The sequence below is a fragment of the Ambystoma mexicanum genome, chromosome 1q (genome assembly GCF_040938575.1).
Source record: "Ambystoma mexicanum isolate Mex_15411 chromosome 1q, UKY_AmexF1_1, whole genome shotgun sequence".
Lineage (NCBI taxonomy): Eukaryota > Metazoa > Chordata > Amphibia > Caudata > Ambystomatidae > Ambystoma > Ambystoma mexicanum.
In genome coordinates, this window is record NC_090922.1 from 636,116,756 (window position 1) to 636,141,064 (window position 24,309).

Sequence of the window (24,309 nt, forward strand, 5' to 3'; positions counted from 1 at the left end):
GTATTTCAACCAAACAATTAACAGGGTTTATCGAACAAGTAGATCAGCGGTTTTGATTAACATGTTTTATTGTGCTAATTAATTTATTTCGCCACACAAAATAATGGAAAGTATCTAAACTAATGGTGTAATTGTCCAGTGAGCAGACTTGTTTTAACTTTAGGGCAGATGAAGGCACAAAGCACACGTGTAATGAATGTAACTGCAAATCCTGCGTCCATGTTTCACCTGTTGACCCACAACACCTCCCGATCCTCGACCATCTGCCGTTTTTTTAAACCCGAATAACCAACAGGTGGCGATTATCCCGTTCGCCATCTTCGGAGTGTTTATCTCATTCAAAATAAGACAGCAAAAAAAGAAGCTATGAAATTCTCCAATGTCGCAGGTCTAATTTCCTGAGTGGAGTCGGTGCTGTGTAATTGGTGTGGCTGCCTGAGCACAGTAGCTGGATTTTCTGCCATCCAGGCAAAGGGCCAATGAGGGACTGCGTAGCTCCTCCTGTCTACTGTAACATTCCTCTAATTTGGCTAATCACAAAACTGTTGCCAAGACTCCAAAATACATGGCACATTATCCCCCCAAATATTTACAATCCTTATCTGAAACAGCTGTTGAAACCATCATCTATGATTTTGGGCCTCAAGAGGCTGCCATTCTCTTGCGCCGTCACCTAACTTCCGCTGCCACCGTCAATGCCCTCTGTTATATTCCTGGCCCGCCTCAGTGCTCATTGTGCTCACAACCTTGGTGGCCTAAGTGCAGCCACTCCATCTGAACAGCCTTTCTGCCACATTCAAGTTGCTGGGCACGCTCAGAAAAATTTAGACTCCTCCATTTCGGAATACAAGAAGAATTGAACACCGTAAGTGCACCTACCGATCTTTTCCGTTTGCCAAATGGTGCAATCAAATGAAATCCTTGAGTATAGATCTGTCTGATGCGACGAAAACACACTTTGACTTAATGTTGTATTCTATGCAATTGAGTCTTCAGTGGTCTCTCCTCAACCTTTTTATTATTGGGATGGGAGAGGTCATCCTTGTTGAAATGAACATTGCACCGTGAATTGTTGCCTTCTGCCTATGCTTCCTGTGCCCCCTCGGTCAGCTAAAAAAATCACTGATCCTTTCGAAAAATTCTTATTGGAGATGCGAGGGATTGGCCTTGTGGAAGCTACCCAACCTGCAATACATGGACTCTGTACGTACGAATGACTGACTTGCAGTAAGAATTTAGGAGGTAGTAACTCTTGAAGAATAGTAATTCTTAAGAGCTGCCTTATTCAATTCGACTGGACTTCATTTACACAGCACTCACAAATGTTTGAAGAATTTCCCTCTGCTAGCAGTCAAAGTGCCTGATGCATTAAATAGTTGCTTTGTGAAGCTGTTCTCTTGTGAAAATGTACCAAAAAAGTGGATTTCTGTCACTGGTGTACCTCCATACCACAATACTTGCTCCAGAGTGGATGTTTTCGTGAGGCTATCTGTGCTTCATCACTCTCGCTTCTTAAATGCTGCAAGGATGGGTGTTATTGTCCAATGTAATGGAAGTCCATTTAGCGACCTATGTAGGATCGGGATGCTGAATTGGCACTACCAGGATTCAAACCCATGATTGCTGGTTACCAAGTCATCTTCAAAGCGAGAATTTAGCTGGCTGAGCTGGTCTACTGAGACTAGGAACATCCGGTGCACATCACTAGACTAAGGTATCCAAATAAATCCAAGCTAAATATCTTAATCCATAAGAGACTGATCAAATTGATTAACAGGCATTGAAGTCTGAAGCTTGTTGAATATGCTATGCCCTTAAGGCACTTGGGTATGGTCTGCTGTGTAACTGGAATCAAACTAAATATTTTGGCAACTACATTTCCGGAGAAATCAGCATAGTTTTCAGTTCATGAAACTCCAAGATTTCGATCTCGGTTCTCTCTGATGACAAAGTCTGCTTCTTTGGACTATTGCATTAAAGATTTTTATATCTATCTATTTCACAGTAGCACAGTCATTTCACACCCACACTGGAGTTTAAGATTGGCTACTTCTCTGAATCGCTCCACTATTAAGTCCTCTTTTTGTGGACGTGGACGGGAATGATCTGCATTCATTCAGTAGCTTATGGCAATGTTCCCTGGGATTCGAGAGCCTGATGAGACGGTATAAGGATTAGTGTCACTTGTTCATTTCATCGACTGGGTCTCCACTTTTCCTCCCTTTTCAAATTAAGTTATCATTTGCGTTAATTTGTAAATGTTTCATGTAATATATTTTTAATTTTTGCTGTAATTTAGTGATCACTAGCAAAAAGTACCCAGGCTTTGTGGACAGACATAGGAACACTCCCATCAATTGTTGAAAATCAGTTTTCCTGTAGTTCGCGGTTCTGATTCGCTTATCACCTGATGTGCTTTGCACTCGGAAGTAAACTGCACTTAGAATGGGCACTTGTGGCTTGCTGACATACACCAGAGCAGACGTTGGTGGGGCAGGGGGTCTGGGGGAGGCGAGACTTGGTGTGCTGCTGCATACTGGGACCTACTGAGATCCCTCCCCATCTGTTGCCTCAACTGGCGTGGTATAGTTTGTTGTGGTGCAAATGTCCTAGAAACTGTGCATTCTAGGGTTGAGGACCGGTCCTTCTACGACCACATTGATGTTTCGCCGATTTCAGGCAGCTGTCTCGTGTGAAGGTGCTGAAATCTGGGGAAAGGGGTGGGGTGTCCAAATGTCATGTAGCCAGTATTGTCTGCAGGGTTATAACCGTTAACTGTGCAACATCTGGTGCAGACTGGTGAAAACAGTGTGGAATTGTATAAGGCACAACCCTTTGCCAAGCCACAAATCCACACATTTTCACTTTTATAAATATAGATTTCATTCTGCCTTTTGTTCTATGTATTGTTTCTTTTATTTTGCATTAACCTATTAAACCAAGCTATCTGAGCGACAGTTGAATCGCGTCTCCCTCTTGGTGGAGCATGAATCTGACATCCAAGCTGTAAGGGACACAACTGTGTGGAGAGGATGAGGATGAGGAGATAGAAGTCTAGTCTGGGTTGCCTCCTTGTACTGAAAACCAGCCTGCAATAAATTGGTCATAAATTACTTGAGTAGCTAAGGTCCAGATAATTGTCGTATATGCTATTCTAACTAAAATTGGAGCAATGCTCCCAACAAAGAAAAATTGGCAGATACTGCAGCAAATGTCACTCTTTATGTCATCTGCAGTGTTCTCTCCAGCGTGGCGGCATGAGTATCCGCTTCCGTAGTGCTGCCTGATGTGGCAACCACCCAGACGATTAAAATGCTGCTTTTTATTTATAGGAATTGTTAGCCATCTACAGAAAGAGAAACCACCATCATTGACATTACGGAGACGGTCCTTCAGCACCTGTACCACACCTGCCCAATAGTCCTCGTCCTATTTCATCCCTCATTGGACTATTAAGTGGTAGACCACAACATCCTCCTTTTCACCTCTTCCCAGTCCCTCTCCTCATTGTGGGGTACCTGAAGGGTCAGCCATTTCATCATGACTCTTGAATATTTACATGGTACGGCATCTATTCATCACCCGTTTTTTTGTGCGTTTTTTGCCGCCGATTTCTTTTTACTGCAAAAACCCATAGAAAAACATGGCGAAGAGGTTGCTAAAGGGATTCAAGGTGTATGGGTCAGGGTGTGGGGACTAGACTGTTAAAAGATGGGAAAAGACCAAATCCTATGAGTTTTTGCGGCAAACAATCAGTGGTAAAAAAAAATGCTGCCGAAAACAAAAAACGGGCAATGGAATGACATAGAACCGTACACATTCAAGCCCTCACTAGCCGCCTTAGTTAGTTTTCCTTCTGTTTGCAGTGCTATGCCGATGACCTCTAAAGCACAATCTCACACCGCACTGCTCAGAAAGGCTATTGACTATCAGCAGCCTTTGTGTGAACAGAGACAAAACCGATATCCTAATTGTCAGTTTATTGAAAATTCCTTACCTTTCCATTGGCCGACCTCTCCAGTAGCACCCCCAGCCTTCCCTACAAAGCCAGGTCCCTAGGAATCATCTTGGACTCTTCAGGTCAATGCAATAGGTCTATGAGCCATTTTGAACTCCCCTTTTGAAAGACATTGCTCACCTCCTTGAAGAGAAACGAACTAGTGATTTGGTTGGATCCTTGTTGCTGTCCTAGCTAGACTATTGTTGTTGGCTACTAACCATGGCCCCCAAAAAACTCAAGATAATACAAATCATGCAGAATCATGTCACCAAACTGATCAGAGAAGTGACAAGTCAGTCGCATCTACCAACGCTGGAACCACTCCATTGGCTCCCAATGGAGCACAGAAGTAAGTTCAAAATGATTTGCCTTATCTAGACATCTCTATGGTGCAGCTCTGATCTCCTTTAAAGAACCTGTTTTCACACTGCATAATTTCAGGACGTCTGAGCTCCTCCAAACTCCAATACACAATAGCTGTGCTGTCACAGATTCAAAATATCACAAAAAGGTCTGACTGTGATTGGCCCCCACTACTCTGGAATCAACCCGAGGCCTTATGATCACCCATATCTCTATCGATTTTTAAGCCACTTGTGTGCTTTCAGCAAGGCCCTGTACATGCCTGCTGGTTCCAGCCATGAACTCACTGGCCCGCAATCTTTCACTGTACATCACTCTTGATATATGGACCAAGTCTTGCACTTTCACCATTTGTGTTTCACCTGCCCCTACCCTGCTGCTCTTTAAAGGGACGTATTGCAATGTGGCGCTTTGCAAATCATCAAATTTTTTAAAAAAGAGTACATTTTAGAAACTTGCCGAGTTTCAGCATAGGTGCTTGTTTGTTTGTTTATTTATTTATATGGCGCACCTTACCCAGGGGCACCAGGGCGCAGGCAGAAGATAATTCGAAGCTTACAATGTTGCGGCAATATACACATTGAGGTAATGATAGAGATAACTAAAATTACAGGATAAGAGATGTAAAAATCTTCAAACATACAAAGTCAATATCTATGCAGGGGTAAATAAACAAATATACAAATTTGTACAGGGCTGTAAGAGGCGGGTACTCCTGAGAAAAGTATTCCGGCTTACAGGATTACAGGAATAGGAGGTATGGAAGTGTATGCCAATCTTCGTACAAATAGGTCAATATCTATACAGGAGGAAGGTGTACAGATGTGTGCTGTAAGGGCTGTTAGAGGCGAGGGCGAGGTCACGGGCAGGGTATCACTATCTATACCTAGGTATAGAAAGTGCAGCTACAAACAAGGGTTGTTGGAGTTAAGGTGACTGATGAGGTGTTTTCTAAAGTGTAAGTATGGTTGGTCAGCTCTTAGGTTATGTGGCAACGAATTCCAGAGCATGGCAGCTTTCACCGGGAAGCTGTTCCCACCAATGGTGGATAGTTTGAATCTGGGAATTATCAGGCGGTTGGAATTGATAGTTCTTGTTTGTCTGATGGAGGACTTTCTCTTTACCTTGTCCATCAGGTAGCTGGGGGCGGCATTGTTGAGGGCTTTATGGGTTAGGGAGGCCAACTTTAATTTGATTTTGTTGTCTGTGGAGAGCCATTTCTGTTGGCGTCTAGTGGTAGAGATATGATCTCTCTTATTAATGCCGAGGGCAGCTCTCAAGGCATTATTTTGCAGGATTTGAAGCCTGTGGATAATGGCTTTGTTAGCGCCACTATAGAGGGCATTACAATAATCGAGCCTAGATAGTATGAGTGCTCTTGCCAGGATCAAGCAACTGTCATTGGAAAGGAATGGTCTGCCTGCCCTTATTGCATGACAGAAACTACAGTTAATGGAGAATGGGCCATCACATGTAATCGTAGCTGATACAAATGCCTTATTGAGGTGTGTACACGAGTATGCATAGTTTGCTTTATGTTGGGGTTTTTAAATTGCGGGTTCTATCATTTTTACTTGTGACATGTTTGTACTGATGGTATTCTGTTACTCTTCAAACATCCCCACTTTTCTAATGCGTCCTGACCATAAACGTTCCCGTTTTGAAGTCACTGTAATTGATGTGCCATACATTGCTTTATTTGTAAATAACTCTTCTGACCATAGTGCTCTAAAAGTATAACCCACAATGATCTTCATATGCAGCAATGGAGATACTCATTGTCCCTCTGTAGCAGATTAGCACAGACACACGCATTCGTATATAAAATGGCTGTGGTGCAGTTGCGGTTGCTTTAGAAGCCATACCTGGCGTACTTTAGGGTTTTGTTGTGTGCTGTCTCTCAAAGTTTTTCCCCACTTTTTTAATGCTATACAGTATTGTATCTCCATTAACCAGTGGGTATGGCCTGTGGTCATAGCTAGTGGGCACTTTCCTGTCACATGTCCTTTTGCCCTGTCCCGGACACTCCTGAGCTGATTTTCCCACTGGACTTGGGCCATTCCCATAGGCCACTTTTAAGGGGGCATCATGTTTTGCGTTACTCTGGGCTTCCCGTGGCATGGCCAAAATGCTCACTGTGCATGGTCCGTGGCTATTTGCTCCCTCTGGCTGAGGCATTGCCACTTCTTGTGGGACCTGGCCTGTGGCCCACCAATAGCGAATGTGGCCACTGACCCTGGCCATGGGGCTTAGAGTCTGGATGATTTATGATATATTTTATTTATTGTGCGTCCATACACAAGTGTTTCAGGGCGCGCCAAGGCAAGGGAGGGGAGCAAGGGAGGACAAGACAATGATCTTACTAGGCCCAGTGACATTGAGATCGCGCAAGTACGGGGGAGACGGAGAGGGTGGGGGGGAGTGCAAGGGGCAGGGGAGGAGTGGAAAGTGCTAAACGGGATCAAAACAGCAAGTATTGCAGCCGGAAAGTGGCAGGTGCAAGAGTTAAGCAAAGACAACGGGTGTCTGATGAGTGCAGCTAAGGTGACTCTAGGGTTTCAGATGAAGACCCAAGTGCAGGGGTTGCCAGGGAACAGTGCAGGTATGCAGCTGGGTGGGCAGGGTCATGGACCCGAGTTCAGAGGGTAGCCAGGTGCCCAGTGCAGTAACAGACAGAGATCAGCAGGTGAGAGGAATAGAGAAGGCAGAAGTAAAGAGGAAGGTCTGGAGGTGCTCCCAGACAGAAGGTGGTTCTCATCAAGTTTTTTTTTAAGATGGTAAGGGAGGCTGTTCCAGGGGGCGGCTCCAGCTCAAGAAAGAGATTTGCCACCAACTTGTCACTTGGAGAAAGCGACTAACCCTGCGGGAGGTGGAGGAGCAAAGAGCTCGAGTGGGAAGGTATTTCCGAAGGGAGAGTTGAAGGTATTGCAGACCCAGGCCCCAGAAGACCTTGTGGACAATGCAGAGGGTCTTGAACTTAATCCTTGCAGCCACTGGGAGCCAATGAGGAGATTTAAGGACTGGACAGATACGATCCCTGGCCTTGAGGCCAAGGACAAGTCTCGCAGTCGTGTTCTGGATGAGTTGCAGAGGGTGGAGGGTAGAAGGAGGCCGATTTAAAAAGAGGCTGTTGCAGTAGTCCAGCCTAGAGAGAACCAGAGCTCTAGAGACAGTGATCTTCTGGGGGAAGGTGAGGAAAGGAAGAATACCTTTTGAGGAGGTGCAGTTGGTAGTTTGACTTTTTGGAGACATGAGAGATGTGAGGAGAAAAGGAAAGTGTGGAGTCGAAGATGACCCTGAGGTTCTTGGCCTCAAAGGTGGGAGCAGGAAGAGGGCCAAGGGAGACCGGCTAGAGTGACAGGAAAGGAAGGTGCAGGTGTGCTCATGAGGAGGATCTCAGTCTTACTGTCATTTAAGGCAGAGGTCGTTGGTGGCATACCACTCCTGGATTGGAGACAGTCAGTCAGAGATGAAAGAGGGAGAGGAGGTGGCAGAGGGGAGCCTGAAAACCAGCAGAGTCATCCTAATAGCACTGACATTTGGAGCAGGGAGCAGCAATGCACTGGGCGAGAGGTGCCAGGTATTGGTTGAAAAGCCAGCGGGAGAGGTTAGACCCCTGGGGAACACCACAGGTAGAGGGTGAGCTAGAGGAAAGGAAGGACCCAAGTTGGACCTAGGAGGGTCGGTTGGAGAGGAAAGAGGTCAGCCAGGCCAGCGCCTGATCGGTGATATCCAAGTTATCACAGAGGCGGTTGAGCAGGATGGCATGGTTGACCGTGTGAAAGGCAGAAGAGAGATTGAGTAAGATGAGGACAGAGGGGAGATTAGAATCCAGGTTAGAGAGCAGAGGACAAAGGGGATGTTCAGGAGAGCAGTTTCTGTGCTTCTGGCTGCTCTGAAGCGAGACTGATGGTCATGGAGACAACCAATAGAGTCCATGTACTGGTTAAGCTGTGAGATGGCCAGCTTTTACAGCAGTTTGCCCAGGAAAGGTGTGATGGAGATCGGGCGATAGTTAACCGGGCAGGAGGGGTCGGCTGAGCCACAGCCAGTGGTGTCCATATCCAAGGCATACCCTTCCTTCCCCAGATCTGATGCTGAATTTTGCTCACAGACCTCTTGTTGTCCCACAGGCTCAGTGGCCTGCTGTCCCACACAGTGGCCAACAGACTATTTTTATTTAATTCTAGGGAGCGAATTGTGTCCATCTGAGCCCCCTCAAACCGCCTCATGCTCTCCTTAGGGGTCAGGGCGACCCAAGAGGTCCAAGACATGCTGCTTTTGGACATTTTAGCAGCACGGTTCTAGCTGGATCAGCAAATAAAAAAACATGGAACCCAATAGCCGTCTCCTTTCAAAATGTTGCTTCCTGGCAACCAACCAGAATTGCCGGTTTTCATGAGCTGGTCTGGTTGCCTCATACTGTGCCTAGTCCCACCCAGAAGTGAGCCTACAGAACTAGACCCAAAGTAGCCATTCAGATAGGCAAAAAGCTATATTGTGAACCACTCACCCAATCATCACAACCAACACCTTTTTAGCTCAGAAGTCTGAATGCCACGCACAATACCTTAAAGAAGCGTGACCAATTGTAAAATCGTTGCAAATGTAAAAATACACAATGTCATATTTTGTTTGTTTTGTTGTAGCTTTAATACAGTTTAACTAGTACATGTTTGGCAATGCTACTGAAAAGCTTGGTGCACCAATTCCTAGTCCGTTGACTAATTGTAGACTATCTTTTTAAAGCTTATAATGCACATCCCTTAGTTTCCACCAAAAGTGAAAGTCCTGAGCGGCAAGGGATGCTGACCGGCAGAAAATACTGCAGAGAACACCACTTCCTACTGTACACTCTGCCAATTGCCACCCTTTCACACAGGAAGCATCGACTTTAGCGGCACCTCCAAAAGGCACAGCCCCAGCCATATATCTGAAATGCAGCGTGCTATGTTGCAAAATAAAAGTTGACCCCAAAACATTTCAGTTATTTGTGAAAGAAACTTGGTAAACACAAACCTATCAAAAAAGGCAGTTTAGAAAAATGAATTGGGAGAAGGCATTTTCTGATAGCAATGGTGTACTTGGAAACCATTTTAAACTTTCTCGTTTGATACCGGGATTAAGAAAAATATTTTCTGAACATTATACATCGTAGTCAACGAAAGGGCTCTCCGTCGGAAGAATATTTTTTCAGAGGCTTCTAACATGCGTGCTGTTCAAATGTTCGTAAAGCCTTATAAAAATGTAGATCTAACATTTTTTGGAAGGTTTCATGAAGCTTTGCATGAAGGCAAGGCAAAACAAAATTGTAAAATCTTTCTTCTGCCATTGATTTCTCAGACTATGCTGCTCTCTACTGCGGTGCAGCCTCGGTACGGATTCACAAGACTTTCAGGAAGACCTTGCGCTGCTTTTATTGTGTAGTGTAAATCAGTCAAGCGTTTTTTTTTTCTAATCTGCCCAAAACATAGTAGGCGCAAACTCAAGCACTTGTCAGCCCCCACACCATGCATTTGAGATGGTGAATCGTACAAGTCTGGACAGTACCATACAGTGCACTAGCTACTTCTAGCTACCACAGGAACACATATCACACTTGTCTGTGTCGCCCCCCCCTTCTCACCTGTTTGTTTACCGAAATGAACTAAGAACTGTAGCCTGATATTGCTTTTTCATCTGAGCATTGTTGGGACCCTGAAATAGTTTAATATTGTTTTGGGTGGGGGACGCCTTTGCTTCCCCGTCTTACCCCTGCTCAAGGACCCCGAATTGAAAGTGCAGAGGTTCTGTTGGCCCCAGATTATTGCGTCGAACCCCACCAGTGTCTTGCTTCTGGCACCTACTCCCCTTTACTATTTGCTTTTTGTTAAGCGCAAAGTTTAGTTCAAGACCGAGCTGACTTTAGTTGCCGGCAAGTAGATTCCGTTGATAATATTGCCTTCTTATTTAGTGCTTCATGAAGGATGCATCCCATGTTTAAGTGCTGTAATAAGTGTTATTACCGTTATTTGAATGGTCCTTTGATCATATTGTGATTATTCTATTTTTTTAATAATGCTCTGCAATGTTATTAATATGGATTGTTCTAAACCTCCTATAATCTTAATAAAGAGTATAAAACTGAATGGTCCCTGTTTTATCAACCGTAGAAGGGTAAGGATAAGTTAGCCATGTTTTGCTTTCCATTACAGTAGCGTAGGGTTTTGTGTGTGTGTTTTACAGCCTTTAATACACAGCAAAGCCTTTTTTTTGCCCGATCCATTAATGGGCCAAATATGTCAGTGTGCATTTCATGATTGTTTCAGTAACCTGTGTGTGTGTGTGTGTGTGTGTGTGTTCTATCTCATCTTTTATTAATCTTTTGCAGACCATCATGACAGTCTACATCAAGTGGTGCATGAGCGTCTGGGAGAACTCCTGCGGGTTTTGAAAGCTGTGATAAGTAAACATCAGACTCTCAATTCGGTGGATATTCTTGGTGCTGCAGGAACAGTCATTGCCAAGGTCAAAGGTAAGATCTTTCTTAAAAAGTGGCATATTGATGTAGTATGGAACCACCTATGTAACTTGAAAGGGAGCTATTTAAGCCTTTGCCTAAATAAGGATAGCGACCCTTGGTGAAACATTTATCTACTGTCTTCTAGCAAACCATTGTTCACTTATTGGAACTTATTCTTAACTCCTTTCGAGCAGAATTTGCTGGTGTTGTGGGTTATGGTGGTGATCTCTGCAATGGGAAATGCAGTCCAAGGATCAAAGAAAAGTTGAAAAGCGGCCGCCAAGTGTGGTACAGGTGTGTATAGGAACTAAAAATATGGGGCAGAACCGTCATAAAGACCCGTCCACACTAGGTTCATATGAACAAAAAACATATACTGGTTCCTTGTGCTCCAGAATAAATAACATGCTCCTGGATAATGTCCTATACACCCCCGTAAACAATGAAAGGCAGCTGGGCCTTGGGACGCATTAAGTCACAAGGAGCTAGTGTATCTAGTGTGTAGTAACTTCTATCGTCACCATGAAATTCAAGCAATGCAACGTTTTCCATCTAATAGTTATTTCCACGTTTTTAAAGTACATTCTAGAGGACGCCGAATGTAGTGATGTAAAAAAGGAGGGAAATCCTTCTAATCAAGTTATCTGCTCAGTATTGCGTCAATGGTCAATGCCTTCCTTCGAGAAGGTGATTTGTTAATATAAAAACATCGCAACTAGAAATGTTTCTGTGTTCAGGAATGCGCTAAAATGTTGAATTGCATACACGTTATCGATTTCCTTGCACAACTCCTAAGACTTCATTGGTTCGCCTCATTTGGTTGAATGACAGTTAAGCGGCCATTTCTGGAATTGCTTTTGGAAAAAAATGTGTTGTACTATTGCATGCATTTTGGTGTGTGTAGGCACATTTGATAATCTAAGTTACAAAGACCCCGGTTAAAGTTTTTCCCTGAGCAATTGATTCATAAGATTTTTAATTCTCCTGGCAAATTCCATCAGGATCTCACTTGAGACCAACTGGGTATTTCAGAGCCTTCACTTAAAGGACACTGTCTGACCTTCCCCCAGGAGTTTTATTTTGTCAAAAGGAGTGGTCCCACTAGATTTAATTATCTGGTAGGACAGCTGCAGCTCTCCCTTGAGTAAAGGGGCTATGTAGCATGTTTTAAGGGCGTCATTCCAGTGTAATTCTGCCACCAACCTTTCAAAATACAGCACTGAAGTCCTCCCCCTCTCAATACGGCTGTATCCACTCAATGAAGGTTGGCCCAGCTACCTAGGCTAGTCGAGACTCTCCTGATGATGCCGGTCTGCCCTCACCTGGCTCCCAATCATTCTCTGAGTTTTGAGGGGTCGGGTAGATGCCATGCTTAATCCGAGAGGACTATCAGAATTGTCCCAGGATCAATATCCTTTTTTTTCTTCTTTTTTTTAAATGCAGCTTGGGGACTCGAGCTCCTTCGTCCTCAGAACCACAGTTGGAGTTCACTATTGAGGGTAGTGGCTATATGTGTTGGTGTCAGCCTACTCTGCTCTAATGGACTGCACCTAGGAAGGGTTTAAAACCGCACTGATTTATAGGAGGTAACTGCTCTATGGACTGTAGGGAAGGCATGGTATCACAAGTAGGACACTGACACAATGGATACAATTTGTGAAACCTTTATTGAAAATGTTGGGGTTGGAGAAACTCCTATTTTGCCCTATAACTAATGTAAGTGATTTCAATCCGGCACCCACCCAAGTCACGCCCAGCGTGTAGTCCACAATTGAAACCCTTATTTATTTAATCTATAAGTTCAATATTCTGAACGATATACCACTCGTATCACACCTTTCTCAGAATGTAAAATCGCGGCAAACCTTTCCTTATGCGATATTCGCTATAACGGGAGAATCACAATGCGGTTTTGGGGGTTCCATGGATAGCTAAGTATGTTAGTTACAAGTAGGAGTTGAAATTCCATTTCTATCATGAAAATGGAGGGAGTTATAGAGGTTTTAGTGAGTCGTTTTTGCAAAATAGGCGCAAGAATGGAAAACAGAAATGGACTTTGAAACTGACAGCTGGGTTTGATTACACTATATTATGACTATGAAAACGAGGATACCACACATGAATCTCCACAGTTACGTGGCCAGCGTAACCCTTCACATGGTGGATACTCAATTTCTTTCTGGGATTCACTTTAGTTACTCAAAATCACTAATGACTTATGATTTTATAAAACAAATGAGAGAAAATTGGCGCAAGAAAGGTTCTGACAATACTATGATTCTGACTTTACGGATAGGATGGGTTGAGATGGGATGAGACAATGCAGATATATTAGGGTCTCTTTTCTTCCTATTAATACTCACAGAATAAGTTATTAAATTGGATCGTCAGTTTTGGTCATGGATTGGATCTGGTCTAGGAAGAACATCACATAAGGCGCAGGATTGAATCGGCTAGGCCGGTCACCGGATTTGCACAGGATCTGCCCTTCTTGTTTTTGGGAAATTCATTTGGCTGGATAGCGAGTTCCTCAGGCAAGCCTTGTGGTAGAAAGCCAGAGAGATTCAGGATACTAGTTCAAATGGCCTTCTCACCCCATAGCGTGTCACTGGGTGGTGAGAATAAATTTGAGGATTTGTACCTTGCTGAAAATCAATAGTTCTCTACTGCTGGCAAGAGCCTTGGCATCTGGATCTGGAAGGATGTTGAAGGCTGGATGTAGAATGTTGGATCAAAGTGCTTCACTGGAATCAGGAAAGTGAGTGAATCAGTCAGTCCCTATGTGTTGTCAGCTGTCTCTATCCTTTCAAATGACATCACAAAGTGGGTGTATGGGCTGGCTTAGCTAAGCTTGCCCCTGTGAGCTGGGGTTGGATCAAAACTTCATCTCCGCCTTGCATTTGAGTGATTGGATCAAGGCCGGATGATGTCACATTTTATGGTTTACTTTACAGTTCTTAGACACCTCCCTTTGCCCCACTGGTCTCAAAATCGAATTTTATACTAAATACATTTCTACATTGGTCACCTTTACACAAATCACACACACACAGATTCCATATTTTATGTAGCATCTGTTCCTCAAAACCCCACAGCTGTGGAATCTTGTCTCAACTTTCAACATAATTTTGTCCTTTTTGCTATAAACACAATTTCCAAACTCAATGCAAATTTCCACAAATGTGTGTTTAACATAGGGATGTGTGTGTACATTTTCACAATTCTAGGATTAATACATTTCACATAAAACCACATATATTGCCATTCCTGTCCAGAACATGTCACACAGATCGGCCGCCTTTTAAACGTGCAGCCAAAAATTTGACTAACAGATATGTCCTTGGTATATTTTTCACCACTTTCAATCACAAGTTATGAGTCCTTAAATTGTTCCTTGTTCATGCTTAACAGCAAATGGTTGCTTGGCCCCACCCCTTTGTCTCTCCTGGGAGTCCAGTAGCCTCCCCCTCCTTGGGGAAGTTCCTTCCAGGAGCCATTTACAACCCTCTCACACCTCCGTTTCCTGCGCTCAAGGGTCTGGCATTCTCTTTCTGTAGACAAAAGTCTGGGTTAACCCACAATTATGTTCTCCCCATGAGTTTCTGCTGAGAGAATGTCCCTCCCCCTGGAAGAAACCTGTTTGTCCACTTCCAAAGGGTTGCAGCTCAGCCAAGCTAATTTATTCTTAATTAAAGATCCAGGAAAAACCCAAACTTGTTGCATCAAACATAAATACATTACTTTCTTAGCTTTAACTCTGTGGGATAAAAAGCAACTGAGATCTGTATTCTTTTTAGCCACAATCCTTTTTGTGTTTACTAATCCGGCAGACTTTTTAGTTTAGATCACTTTGCAATTTTATCAGTAACTCATTTGAAAGCTGTCATTCACAGGTGGCCCAGGGTACTGCACCTGGATTCTGACGGGGGCTGTCAGTTTACAGACAATCCAGTTTTTCTGAAGAAATGTTTTTCTCTTCACATTAGGACTTTGTATGTTCGCAATGCTTCATTAGATTACATGCATTTTAGCGCCAAGCAAGATTTTGGATGTTGAGAAGTGTTGTGTTATAGGCATTTTGGAGTTTTTAGCAACAAAGCAAATGTAATTTATAGGCACATTTTGGAGTTTCATTTGCAAAGCGCTGCTTCTCCCTCTGTACTCTGTTTGCTGGTCATGGAGCCCACGCCTCATTTTCTGCAGGGTGTGCTTTATTCCACCACACATGCACCATGGGTGGCTGGTTGTGCATCCATCTTTTTGTGTGCTTGAGAACGCGGTTTTTGTAGGTCGCGCACAAGAGTTTTGCCGCCATTGTTGCAGTTCCTTGCACCATACTATCAGAGGGATGCTGCATAGCATAGTGGAGTGGGTCAATACATTCCACACTAAGATAGGAGTAGTCTCGACCATCAAACGATAAACCAAACTGCCCTAGTGGAGTCTGTCAAATCAAAATGGCCTATGCTAACAAAACCCAATGCCTGCCCTATCAATTGTACAAAAGGGTGTAGAAAAGGAGAAATGTATGCAAAGGAAAAATCAGTGTTCAAAAGAATAAAGATAGTTGAACCAGCTCTCCTCCTCACATTAAACCTCAGAGTACGGCTGTCCTTGTAAGCAGGATGGCACACTGTGGCTCGGTTTCTAGCACTAAGCAGTTCCAAACCATGGATTGAAGTCCACCTGGCCTTCCACGTTAAAGTCTCTTTCTTGACTTTCAAAATTGTATTCCAACGTAAAGTTCACAAAGGTCCCCCTCTGTCAGGCTCAGACGTCTCGCATGACAGTTCAACACAAACTTGGAAGGGGGCTCCCTTCTCCAAGCTTCTTGTTCTTCAGGTCTCTCTCAATCGGACTTGGACTCCTTTCGGTTGTTGAAGACTTTCGAATGTGTGTGGCTCTTTATACAGACCACCGCTTGACCACTTCAACTCAAAGTTCACATTTACTTCCGCTTAATGCACTTTTGCTGTTTGTTCACTTTTTAGTTTCAAACAATGTTCCTTTCACAGAGACTTTCGAATGGGCTACTTCCTTTCACCTGCCCACTCCATTACTTAGTATCGCTGATCTTACAGCTGCCTTTTACTTTAAAGTTAATTCACAGGTCTGCTTTTCCTCACATTTCATCCACACGCGTGCAGCCTTCACTTTAGATATAATGTTGCCACTTCATTCACTTTACAGCACACAGTGGTCTCTCAGGTCGCTTGCCAATTCACTGGCGCTGTGCGTTTCTTTCCTGCTTTGCTATTTCCAATTCACGAGTCAAGGCTAGTACCACAGGCTTGGCCTTGCTTCCCCAACTCTGCCGTTCACCCGGGAGGGTCGCTGGCATCCTTGAAACACAATGCAATCTTCACTTGTGGGATCTGGCCTTCTCCACATGTCTTTCGTGGCCTGTCTGAGGCAACAACCTCCAGTAGGGAACCCTTGGGTTTTTTGGCTCACTGTTCTTGTCCCTTGGTCCGTTTCTCTGATCCAGTAGGTGTGCCTTCATCCCAGAAATTCTGCTCGTACTTGAATTCCGCCGTTCTCAAAGTGTTTGTTCCTCTTAGATTTCTCGCACCCACCCGCTGGGGTCTTTGTTTGGGGCTCATGCCTTCTGGGTCATTCTATTTCTCTATCTGGTAGCCCGATATGGGCCCTCTGGCTCTTTAGCCTGTCTTGTTGTCCCCACCCCCTCGTGGAATGCCATGGATCTCTGCTACCCTCCTTGCACTCCTCGGTGCTAACTGTGCATCTGCTCTTCCATGATGCTGTTTATCGGGACAGGTAGCAGTTCCAGTAACTGCAGAACTGTCCTTCTTGGGTAAATGGTTCTCCCGCAGCAGTGCTCCCTTCAAGTATAGTGAGCAGTGTACGCCAGTGTGCTGCATCTGCAACAGATCATTCTCTCTTCTGGAGACCGGGGTGCGTTGGGCTCTCCATCCGCCTGGACTTAGCAGCATTCCAGGATTCCTCCAACCACCACGTGTGATGTGGTCCTGCCTCGAGGCTGTATTGGCTCGACGGTACAACACAGGCTTCTGCTGTGTACAGGATTGCTTAAGCCGAGTCTCCTGCAGTGGCTGGATCCCAGCGGCTCGCTCTCCTCTCGGGTAAGGGTCTTGGCCCTTATGGACTCTTCTCTGCAGCGAGCAAGGTAGCATCAGTGTGCATTTCTGGCAACAAGGTGGGGGTCAGCAGCCAAACCAAGCACACTTAAAGGGCCCCTGTACATGAACATGTTCAGCCCCATTTATCTGACAAACAATTGGACTCTTGGGATAAGGGAGATGTTATAGATTTTGGCCTGACCTCTAGGGAGTGTTGCGTAGCGGGCTCATCTCCCTAATCACAAAGGGGTTGGCTCATGTTTGACGAGAAGAGACTAATTCACTGGATTCCTCACACCATCCAGAGGTAACTGAAGTGCAGAGCCGTCAAGAAAGAAAGAAGGGGAACCCTAGATAACTTTGCAAGGTCTGATCGCACTGCAGTCAGGCAATCCTGATTGCCCCAAAATTTGGGGTGGTGCAGGTTAGACAGATGCGATATTAAGAGGGTGTTATACCCTTGTAACAATAACATTTGCTTTGAACAATACTACTTTGTATTTGACTTTGTGAACCTGTGAGAGGTGTTGGCTGCAGTCCGAAATCACATTCTGACATTTCAGCACAAGTGCAACTGAGACCGCTACTGCTATCAAGCATGCCAGTAGTGCCGCAGTCAGAGGATCCTGGTAAGTACTGTTGTAGGCAATAGGCCTGACAGATTACCTCTGCTATTGGAGAAGGACCCAAAGGCAACAGCATTTCTTTAGGACACACCACGAAGAATAATTTGGAATCGTCTGGTGAGGCCAAAGGTGGAAGGAGAGCACAACATTTGCTTGACCTTTTGAAAAGGCTACAACATGAGGGTCCAGATAATGTGGGTGGGGGCATTCTATGTGTCGCTGGATGAACGGGGAAGAAAAATTATTTCTGTGCAACCTGGAAGAAATTCCTGAAGTTCTTTCTGGGTGCTGAGCGGAGCCAACTGCAGAATGGCCCATATTTGGACAGGATCTTTTTTATTTTGGCCCTGGCTTGTGTACATGAAGTAGGTACATGAAGTTTGGTCAACAAGAAGTCATCTTTTCTTTTGACATTGCAGCCTGCATTTGCTAAGTGAATCAGGTAGGTAGTGTTTGCTTTGCAGGCTGTCAGTAATGCAGAGCACAGACCTAGTTTGTATACAGATTGAATGAGGACCGAGTCATTGGGCAGATGGATAGGAAGCAGGTCCTTGTGCCGAATTTTGGAAAAGATTGGGGGAATCCACTGATCTTACCAAAAGGCAGATCTATGTGTCCTAAGTCCTTGGCAGGAACAGAAGAGGTATTTGCTGTTGGGGTCTAGGGGGATGCAGAAGAGAATGACTGTTTAGTGGGTGCTACGGAGTACAGTAGCCACTATTATTGTGGGTTTTGGGAGCACCGGGGCAAGGAATTGTTTTATCTGGTTTACTGGGCAGAGTTAGAAGAATTGGATTGTTGACCAGAAAGATTGGGGGTATTTCCGGAAGTAGTGGTAATCAGTAGGCCTTCTGACAGAATATAGTTAAGGACTGGAGTATTTCCCCCAGTTCAAGCTGGGGCTAAAACATAATTAAGAATAGAGCACAGCCAGGCTTGAGTGGTAGTATAACTCGGTGGCAACGCGCTCGTCTTGGAAGCAAAATGACGCAGATCAACACAGGTTTTATGTGTGTTATAAAAAAATAATTGTTACAGCAAATGAGAAATGAGACTGATGTCATTGGGGCAAAAGGACCAGAGATGGGCGGGTACATGTTGGAGGACCAAGTCAGGTGTTGAGTACGAACACCTCTGCTGTGGGAGGATAGGGAGGAAGGTAGGGACCAAATGGAGTGGCATTTGCTTGCAATTGTTGGGGAATTCAAGAACCCCACCTGTTGGGGCTGCAGCATATAACTGCTCCCACCTTGTCCAGTAAGTTGATTCTCAACAGGTTAGCTGGGGCCAATGCCCTGATGGAAGTCTGAGCTCTGATTAGGGACTCCAAATTGAAAATGTCTGGCTCTCTTGGCTGCATACAGCTAGGTCTGCCCTCCACGCCCACTTTAGCAACTGATAAGGTTTTACGGGGTACGTCAGGAAATTCTGCAGATTTAAGGGTACTCCTGGAGGCTCCTCAGAAATGTCTATCCTGGCAGTTTACTGAGGCAGCTTGGTTTTTTGAAAGGGATAAAAGGAGACAAAATCACTTCTTTGATGGGGACCCACATGGTTCGGTGAGGGGCAGGGGGCATCTCTCAAGGGCCCTATGCGTGTCAAGTGAAGTTCATTGTGGAGTCGTCAAAATATATTTCTCCATTATTTTTGTGTCTGTATGTAGTCCATCCCTTACTGAGCGCGCCCCCCCCCTTTTTGTCAGTTAGACCATCTTACTTAAGGCTCCGTTTAAAACTAGAGTAGTTTTCAATTACTGGCCAATTGGAGTACTTCATGGAACAGGACAAGCCATTGCTTTAGATGTGGTCGTTTGGGCATGGCAGACCTGGTGGAAAGTAGAGGGCACATATGGCAAGAAAATCCTTGCGTGTGAAGCTCTTATAGGATAGCTCAGCGGGTTGAGCTGTCGCTGTGTAGATCTGATGTGCAGGTCACAGCTTGGAATTCCAGAAAGGCCAACTCAGCCTTTCATCCTCCCGAGGTTGACCAAGGAGTACCACATTTGGTTGGGTGTAAATAATTGCATTCAATTGTTCTATGTACTGTGCTTTGCTGAAAGCGCTGAATAGATGGATCACTTTTTTCTGAGGCTTGTGGATCTGCTTAGAATCGCATGCTTCATATGGGCCGTCGACATCTGGTGGTTGGTACATGACTTCTTCTTTCCAAATCATAAAGGGACATTGACTGGGCATGTGTGTAGTACTATCCCTATTGTGACATGTATTGTACCCATGGTCCTTCATGTGTCGAGGTCCTCAGATTGTTCTTTTCTGCCACCTCGTTGGTTGCATTTCATAGAGTTCTAGTTTCGGAGTTATTGCTCATTAGCGAGCCTCTAATAGTTGTACATTTAAATTTCAATGTACATAAATTGTTACTTCTCGCCTTTGACAAGTTCGCTCGACACATCTTGTGACTCTCGACGATGCCTTTCCACCGTCTGCAGATCCAAGAGCCTGGCTGATGGCCTACCATCCTTCAAGCTTCGTCCTACGCAGTAGGGAGGGGCAGGTGGGGAAGACATTTCAAACATATGTAGAGAATGCATCCATTTATATTCCCCATTAACTGTAACGTCTCACTGTCCACCAGTGCTTATAATGGGGAAAACTAATTTTAAATGTTGCCTGTTGTGTAGTCCGATGTGTCACTGGAAGGATACACATAATATGTGCAACCATTGTAGGGACCAAAATTAAGATTGGATAGGTACAAGCTAAAACCAGCTTCTGGGTCTACAGCATTAACCAGAGACCAGGAGCTGGCACTGGAGAACCAGGAGCTAGTGCGTAGCGTTATGCAAATCTAACTTGCACATAAAATGCAAACTAATCATTGTGTCCCTTATTTAGTACCCATCATGCTTTAAATGCCATATAAATGTGTCTTAATGTTTGTTTTATAGTTTGTCCAAATAAACTGAGTTAGTCATATATGTGTTTGTTCGGTATCAGTTGGTCTGGGGAGCCAAAAGGGGCTGCTAGTAGCTGCTGGTATCAAGCTAACCAAGCCCTTTTAAGCTACAAGCAGATACTAAATAGCTCCCGGCTCCCCTCCGTTTCGAACCCTTCATTGTATCCCTCGAGACCCCCAGGAAAGTACATGTTGAGCGTGTAAACTCTTTAGACCCAAAACACTTCAAGATCGGCGGTCGAAGAGTTGTTCAGCCTACACTATGCAAGCTGCAGCATTGTCTGAGTACACTGTCGACACGAAGGAATCCAAAGCAGATCAGGACAGTTCCGGCACCATATGTGACGCAGAGGAGCTATCTGATCGGAAGACGAGAGGATTCCTGGGTACCCGTCCCAACACTGGAATGCAGGCGCCCTGCACTACTATGGAGGTTCTCCCTGGCGAGAAGGGCAAACATATGAAACCCGTGGTGGAGGTGGGAGTGGCGCATGAGGCGCAAACTGAAAAACCAGAGGGTGTTTCACTGCCTAGACCCCAAGGATCCCTTACTCGGGTGGCCAGGGCACGACCATCGCCTTCGGATACAGACCCTGGGGGTGGACAAGTGCGGGAGGATCCCCTGGGTGAGGGGTCAGTGGGGAGTGGGGGAGAGACACCCGATGGCAAGACGCGGTATCCCCCCTTTTCCAATAATCCTATCAATCCTATTTTTTGGGATATTCCAACTTCCCAGATCCCCCGGCCCCCTTGCCTACACAAACACTGAGCCAAGGAAGAGATCATCTAAGGCTGAAAGGATTACAACCCATGCATTACATTGGACATGTCCCTCTGACGCGATCAGGCAGGGTCAGGCACTTGACTTTAATCATGCACACCTAATACCTATTAACTCTTCTCCCAAATGGTTAAAAGGTGGAACACAGGCACACTTTGAGCAAGGCGGTGCACGAGAAGGAGCAGTTCCTCCAGGGCTATGGCGAACCAGGCGAAGGAGAGCGGCAAACGGAGGAGCTGAATCAAAGGGGCAGGAAGCCAGAGACCGCCACCCTCCCCACCCCGGGGAGAGATCATTATTTCCGTGTGGATTGCACACAACAGCCCAGCTGGAAGGGAGAAAGAGTCTTCAGAGTGCTATGAGGTTACCAGCCACCCTGCTGAATGAACGACAGAGTTGGGGAGGTGTAGAAGTGGCAGTTGTAACAACCTTGACTCCTACATCAAAGGCACGAAAGACGGAAAGAATCTTAACACGACCAGTCGGGTGAGTTGAGGGAAGCAAAGAAAGCCCAGTCTGTTTAATTGAAATGCTTGCGACCGTATCCGAGGGGTGAAGGTTACGCGAGCACCGATGAGCTGTGAAAGAATGGGAATCCATTGTTAAGAACTGTGAATATTAAGTACAAAGTAACAAAGTGGTCCGGCAAAGGGAGATTGCCTAATCGAAATTCTCTGAAATGTATTAAAGCTGCAGGGACAGCAGGAAGCGAGAGAAATAAAGTAACCACAAAACCGCATGAAGGAAAGGTTTGAAACACTTGATCTAGGAGCAATTGATATGAAAGCAAGTTGTACCTAGCAAGTACATTTTCCAAGAGACATTGGAACTGAGGGAAAATATGCAAAGTGGAAGAAATGAGAGGCAGGTCGAAGTGGTCATGTGGACGTGAGAGCAAAAATCCTCCCATTTTTGAAGGTTGTTGACGGCTGAAAGGCGAAGGGGGTCCAAGCCCGGCTGAGGGAGACCTGTGTGTGAAGTGAAAGTTAAAGGTTTGAGCCAGATTGAGGGGAACCTATAGTGAACTGTGACCAAATACTATACTTAGAAACTTTTTGTTGAAACTGTGTAGAAGCTTGAAGGGTGACCTGGACTTGGGTGATGGGTCAGTACATTCTGTTATTACAATGAGTTGGACGTCTCCTACCCTCCCTGTCAACACCTGCAAAGACCAGGGCAGTCAACCCGGGCATAGGAAAGCGCTTTAAACCAGCACCCACAGACCCTCTCTTCTTTAAGGGACACTTAAAGCCGGATTCTCTAGTGGTATCTATTACACGCAAGTGAGCTTGCACACCGTTGGCTACTTCAGAAGCACCGATAAGGAAAGCAAAAAAAATACCCTCTGGGGGGAAAAGAATCTCAGTCAGATGCGTATTGCTAATAATACAACCATTATGGCTAGATTCAGTAGAGCCCAATGGGACTAGGTAGAAGAGCAGGTTAGTGGGGTACAAGAGCCTCTATGCTTTCAGATTCTTAAAACTGTAGTTGAGGACAAGCATACTCCAAATGCTATCAAGAATTCACTTGACGCAGCAGATCAGATTTGTTGCAGAGTGAACTTCTCAAACGCCATGCATGGCTAAGAAATTCTGTGTTCAAACCTGAGACTCGAGCCACTCTTATTAACATGACAATAGGATTGCGTTAGCTCCTCGGGTCTTTACAAAGGTACCAGCAGTAGTAGTGCCACACATACACAGACAATTCCAGTCTACCCTTACCTGGACGACTGGATCATAATGGGGGACAAACCACAGATGTGTCAGCAGCATACATAGCAAACGATAAACCTTTTGCATGAACTAGGGTTTACTATCAATGAGAAAGTAAAGCTTAGTTCCCAGCCAGGTAAAATCATAACTAGGAGCAATAACTCGAACAGACGGCGGCCTAAGTCTTTGCTTCCAACAAGAGGGCCCAGAACATGCTGCTCCCGATTCCATGTTATATAGTCGGTCGCCATAGAAGTCAGAAAGGTGATGCGCCTTCTTGATATGATGGCATCATGCATCTTCATTGTGCCACATGCATGTCTACACAGGCATCCAATACAGGAATAGTTGACGAAACAATAGTCACAGGCACAAGGACATTGGGATGATCTAGTGGCACAATCTATGGTGTCGGCGCTTCAATGGTAGACAAAGGAGAACTTATTAAAGGGAAAACCCTTTGTCAACCCACTGACACAGGTCATCTTAACAGACACATGGCTCTCAGGCTGAGGAGCTCATTACCTCCACCATACAGCGCACAGCATGTGGTCAGAAACACTAGCAAAGAGGCACATCAACGACCTAGAGTTGCTGGGATTGTAAAAAGCATTACAAGCTTTTAAGCACCATCTCATAGGAAGGAATGTACTCCTTATCATGGTCAGCACCACCACCACCATGTTTTACATCAACAAATAGAGAACACATTCTCAAAATATGTCCACACTAGCATAGAAAATCTGGTATTGGAGTGTGCATAGACAGATTTTTCTTGTCACTACACGTTCCATGGGAACACAACTGCCTAGCAGACACACAAGTCATCCCTCCGAACACGAGTGGGAACTACATTGTGAACAACATTTTTGCAAGATGGGGCCATCCAGACATAGATCTATTTGCAGCAGAATGCCTCCAGGTTCCCTGAGAAGGGGTGCAGGGGAATGCACTGTGGATCAGTTGGTCAGGAATATTTGCATACACTTTTTCTCCAACTCCACTCTTGAACAGAGTAATCCACAAACTGCATCAGGAACACTTGACAATGATCCTAGTTGCTCCAATGTAGGCTCGTCGGGCATGATGCTCCCACCTACTCAGGATGTCTGTTTGCCCACCAATTAAGCTAACCAGCCCTTGCAACATGTCACAGAACCAAGGGTCAACCCTTCATCCACATCCTCAGACAACCAACTTAGTAGCTTGGCTTAGCAGTAGGTATAGTTTAGCATTTTCCTTTTCAATTTAACAAACACCCTTGAAATGTCCTTCTTGAGTTCGGCTCCTGGTTCGCCACAC

The 24,309-nt window shown here is 45.0% G+C and overlaps 1 protein-coding gene across 9 annotated transcripts in view; it reads left to right on the plus strand.

The window, feature by feature from the left end:
• Nucleotides 1–24,309, plus strand: part of ARHGAP29 (Rho GTPase activating protein 29) — a 527,305-nt gene that overhangs the window by 186,303 nt on the left and 316,693 nt on the right. For all 9 annotated transcript variants that reach the window (XM_069641212.1, XM_069641216.1, XM_069641217.1 and 6 more), the window contains one exon: nucleotides 10,734–10,877. In XM_069641212.1, coding sequence (XP_069497313.1) covers nucleotides 10,734–10,877 — 144 coding nt within the window. The remainder of the gene's footprint in view (nucleotides 1–10,733; nucleotides 10,878–24,309) is intronic.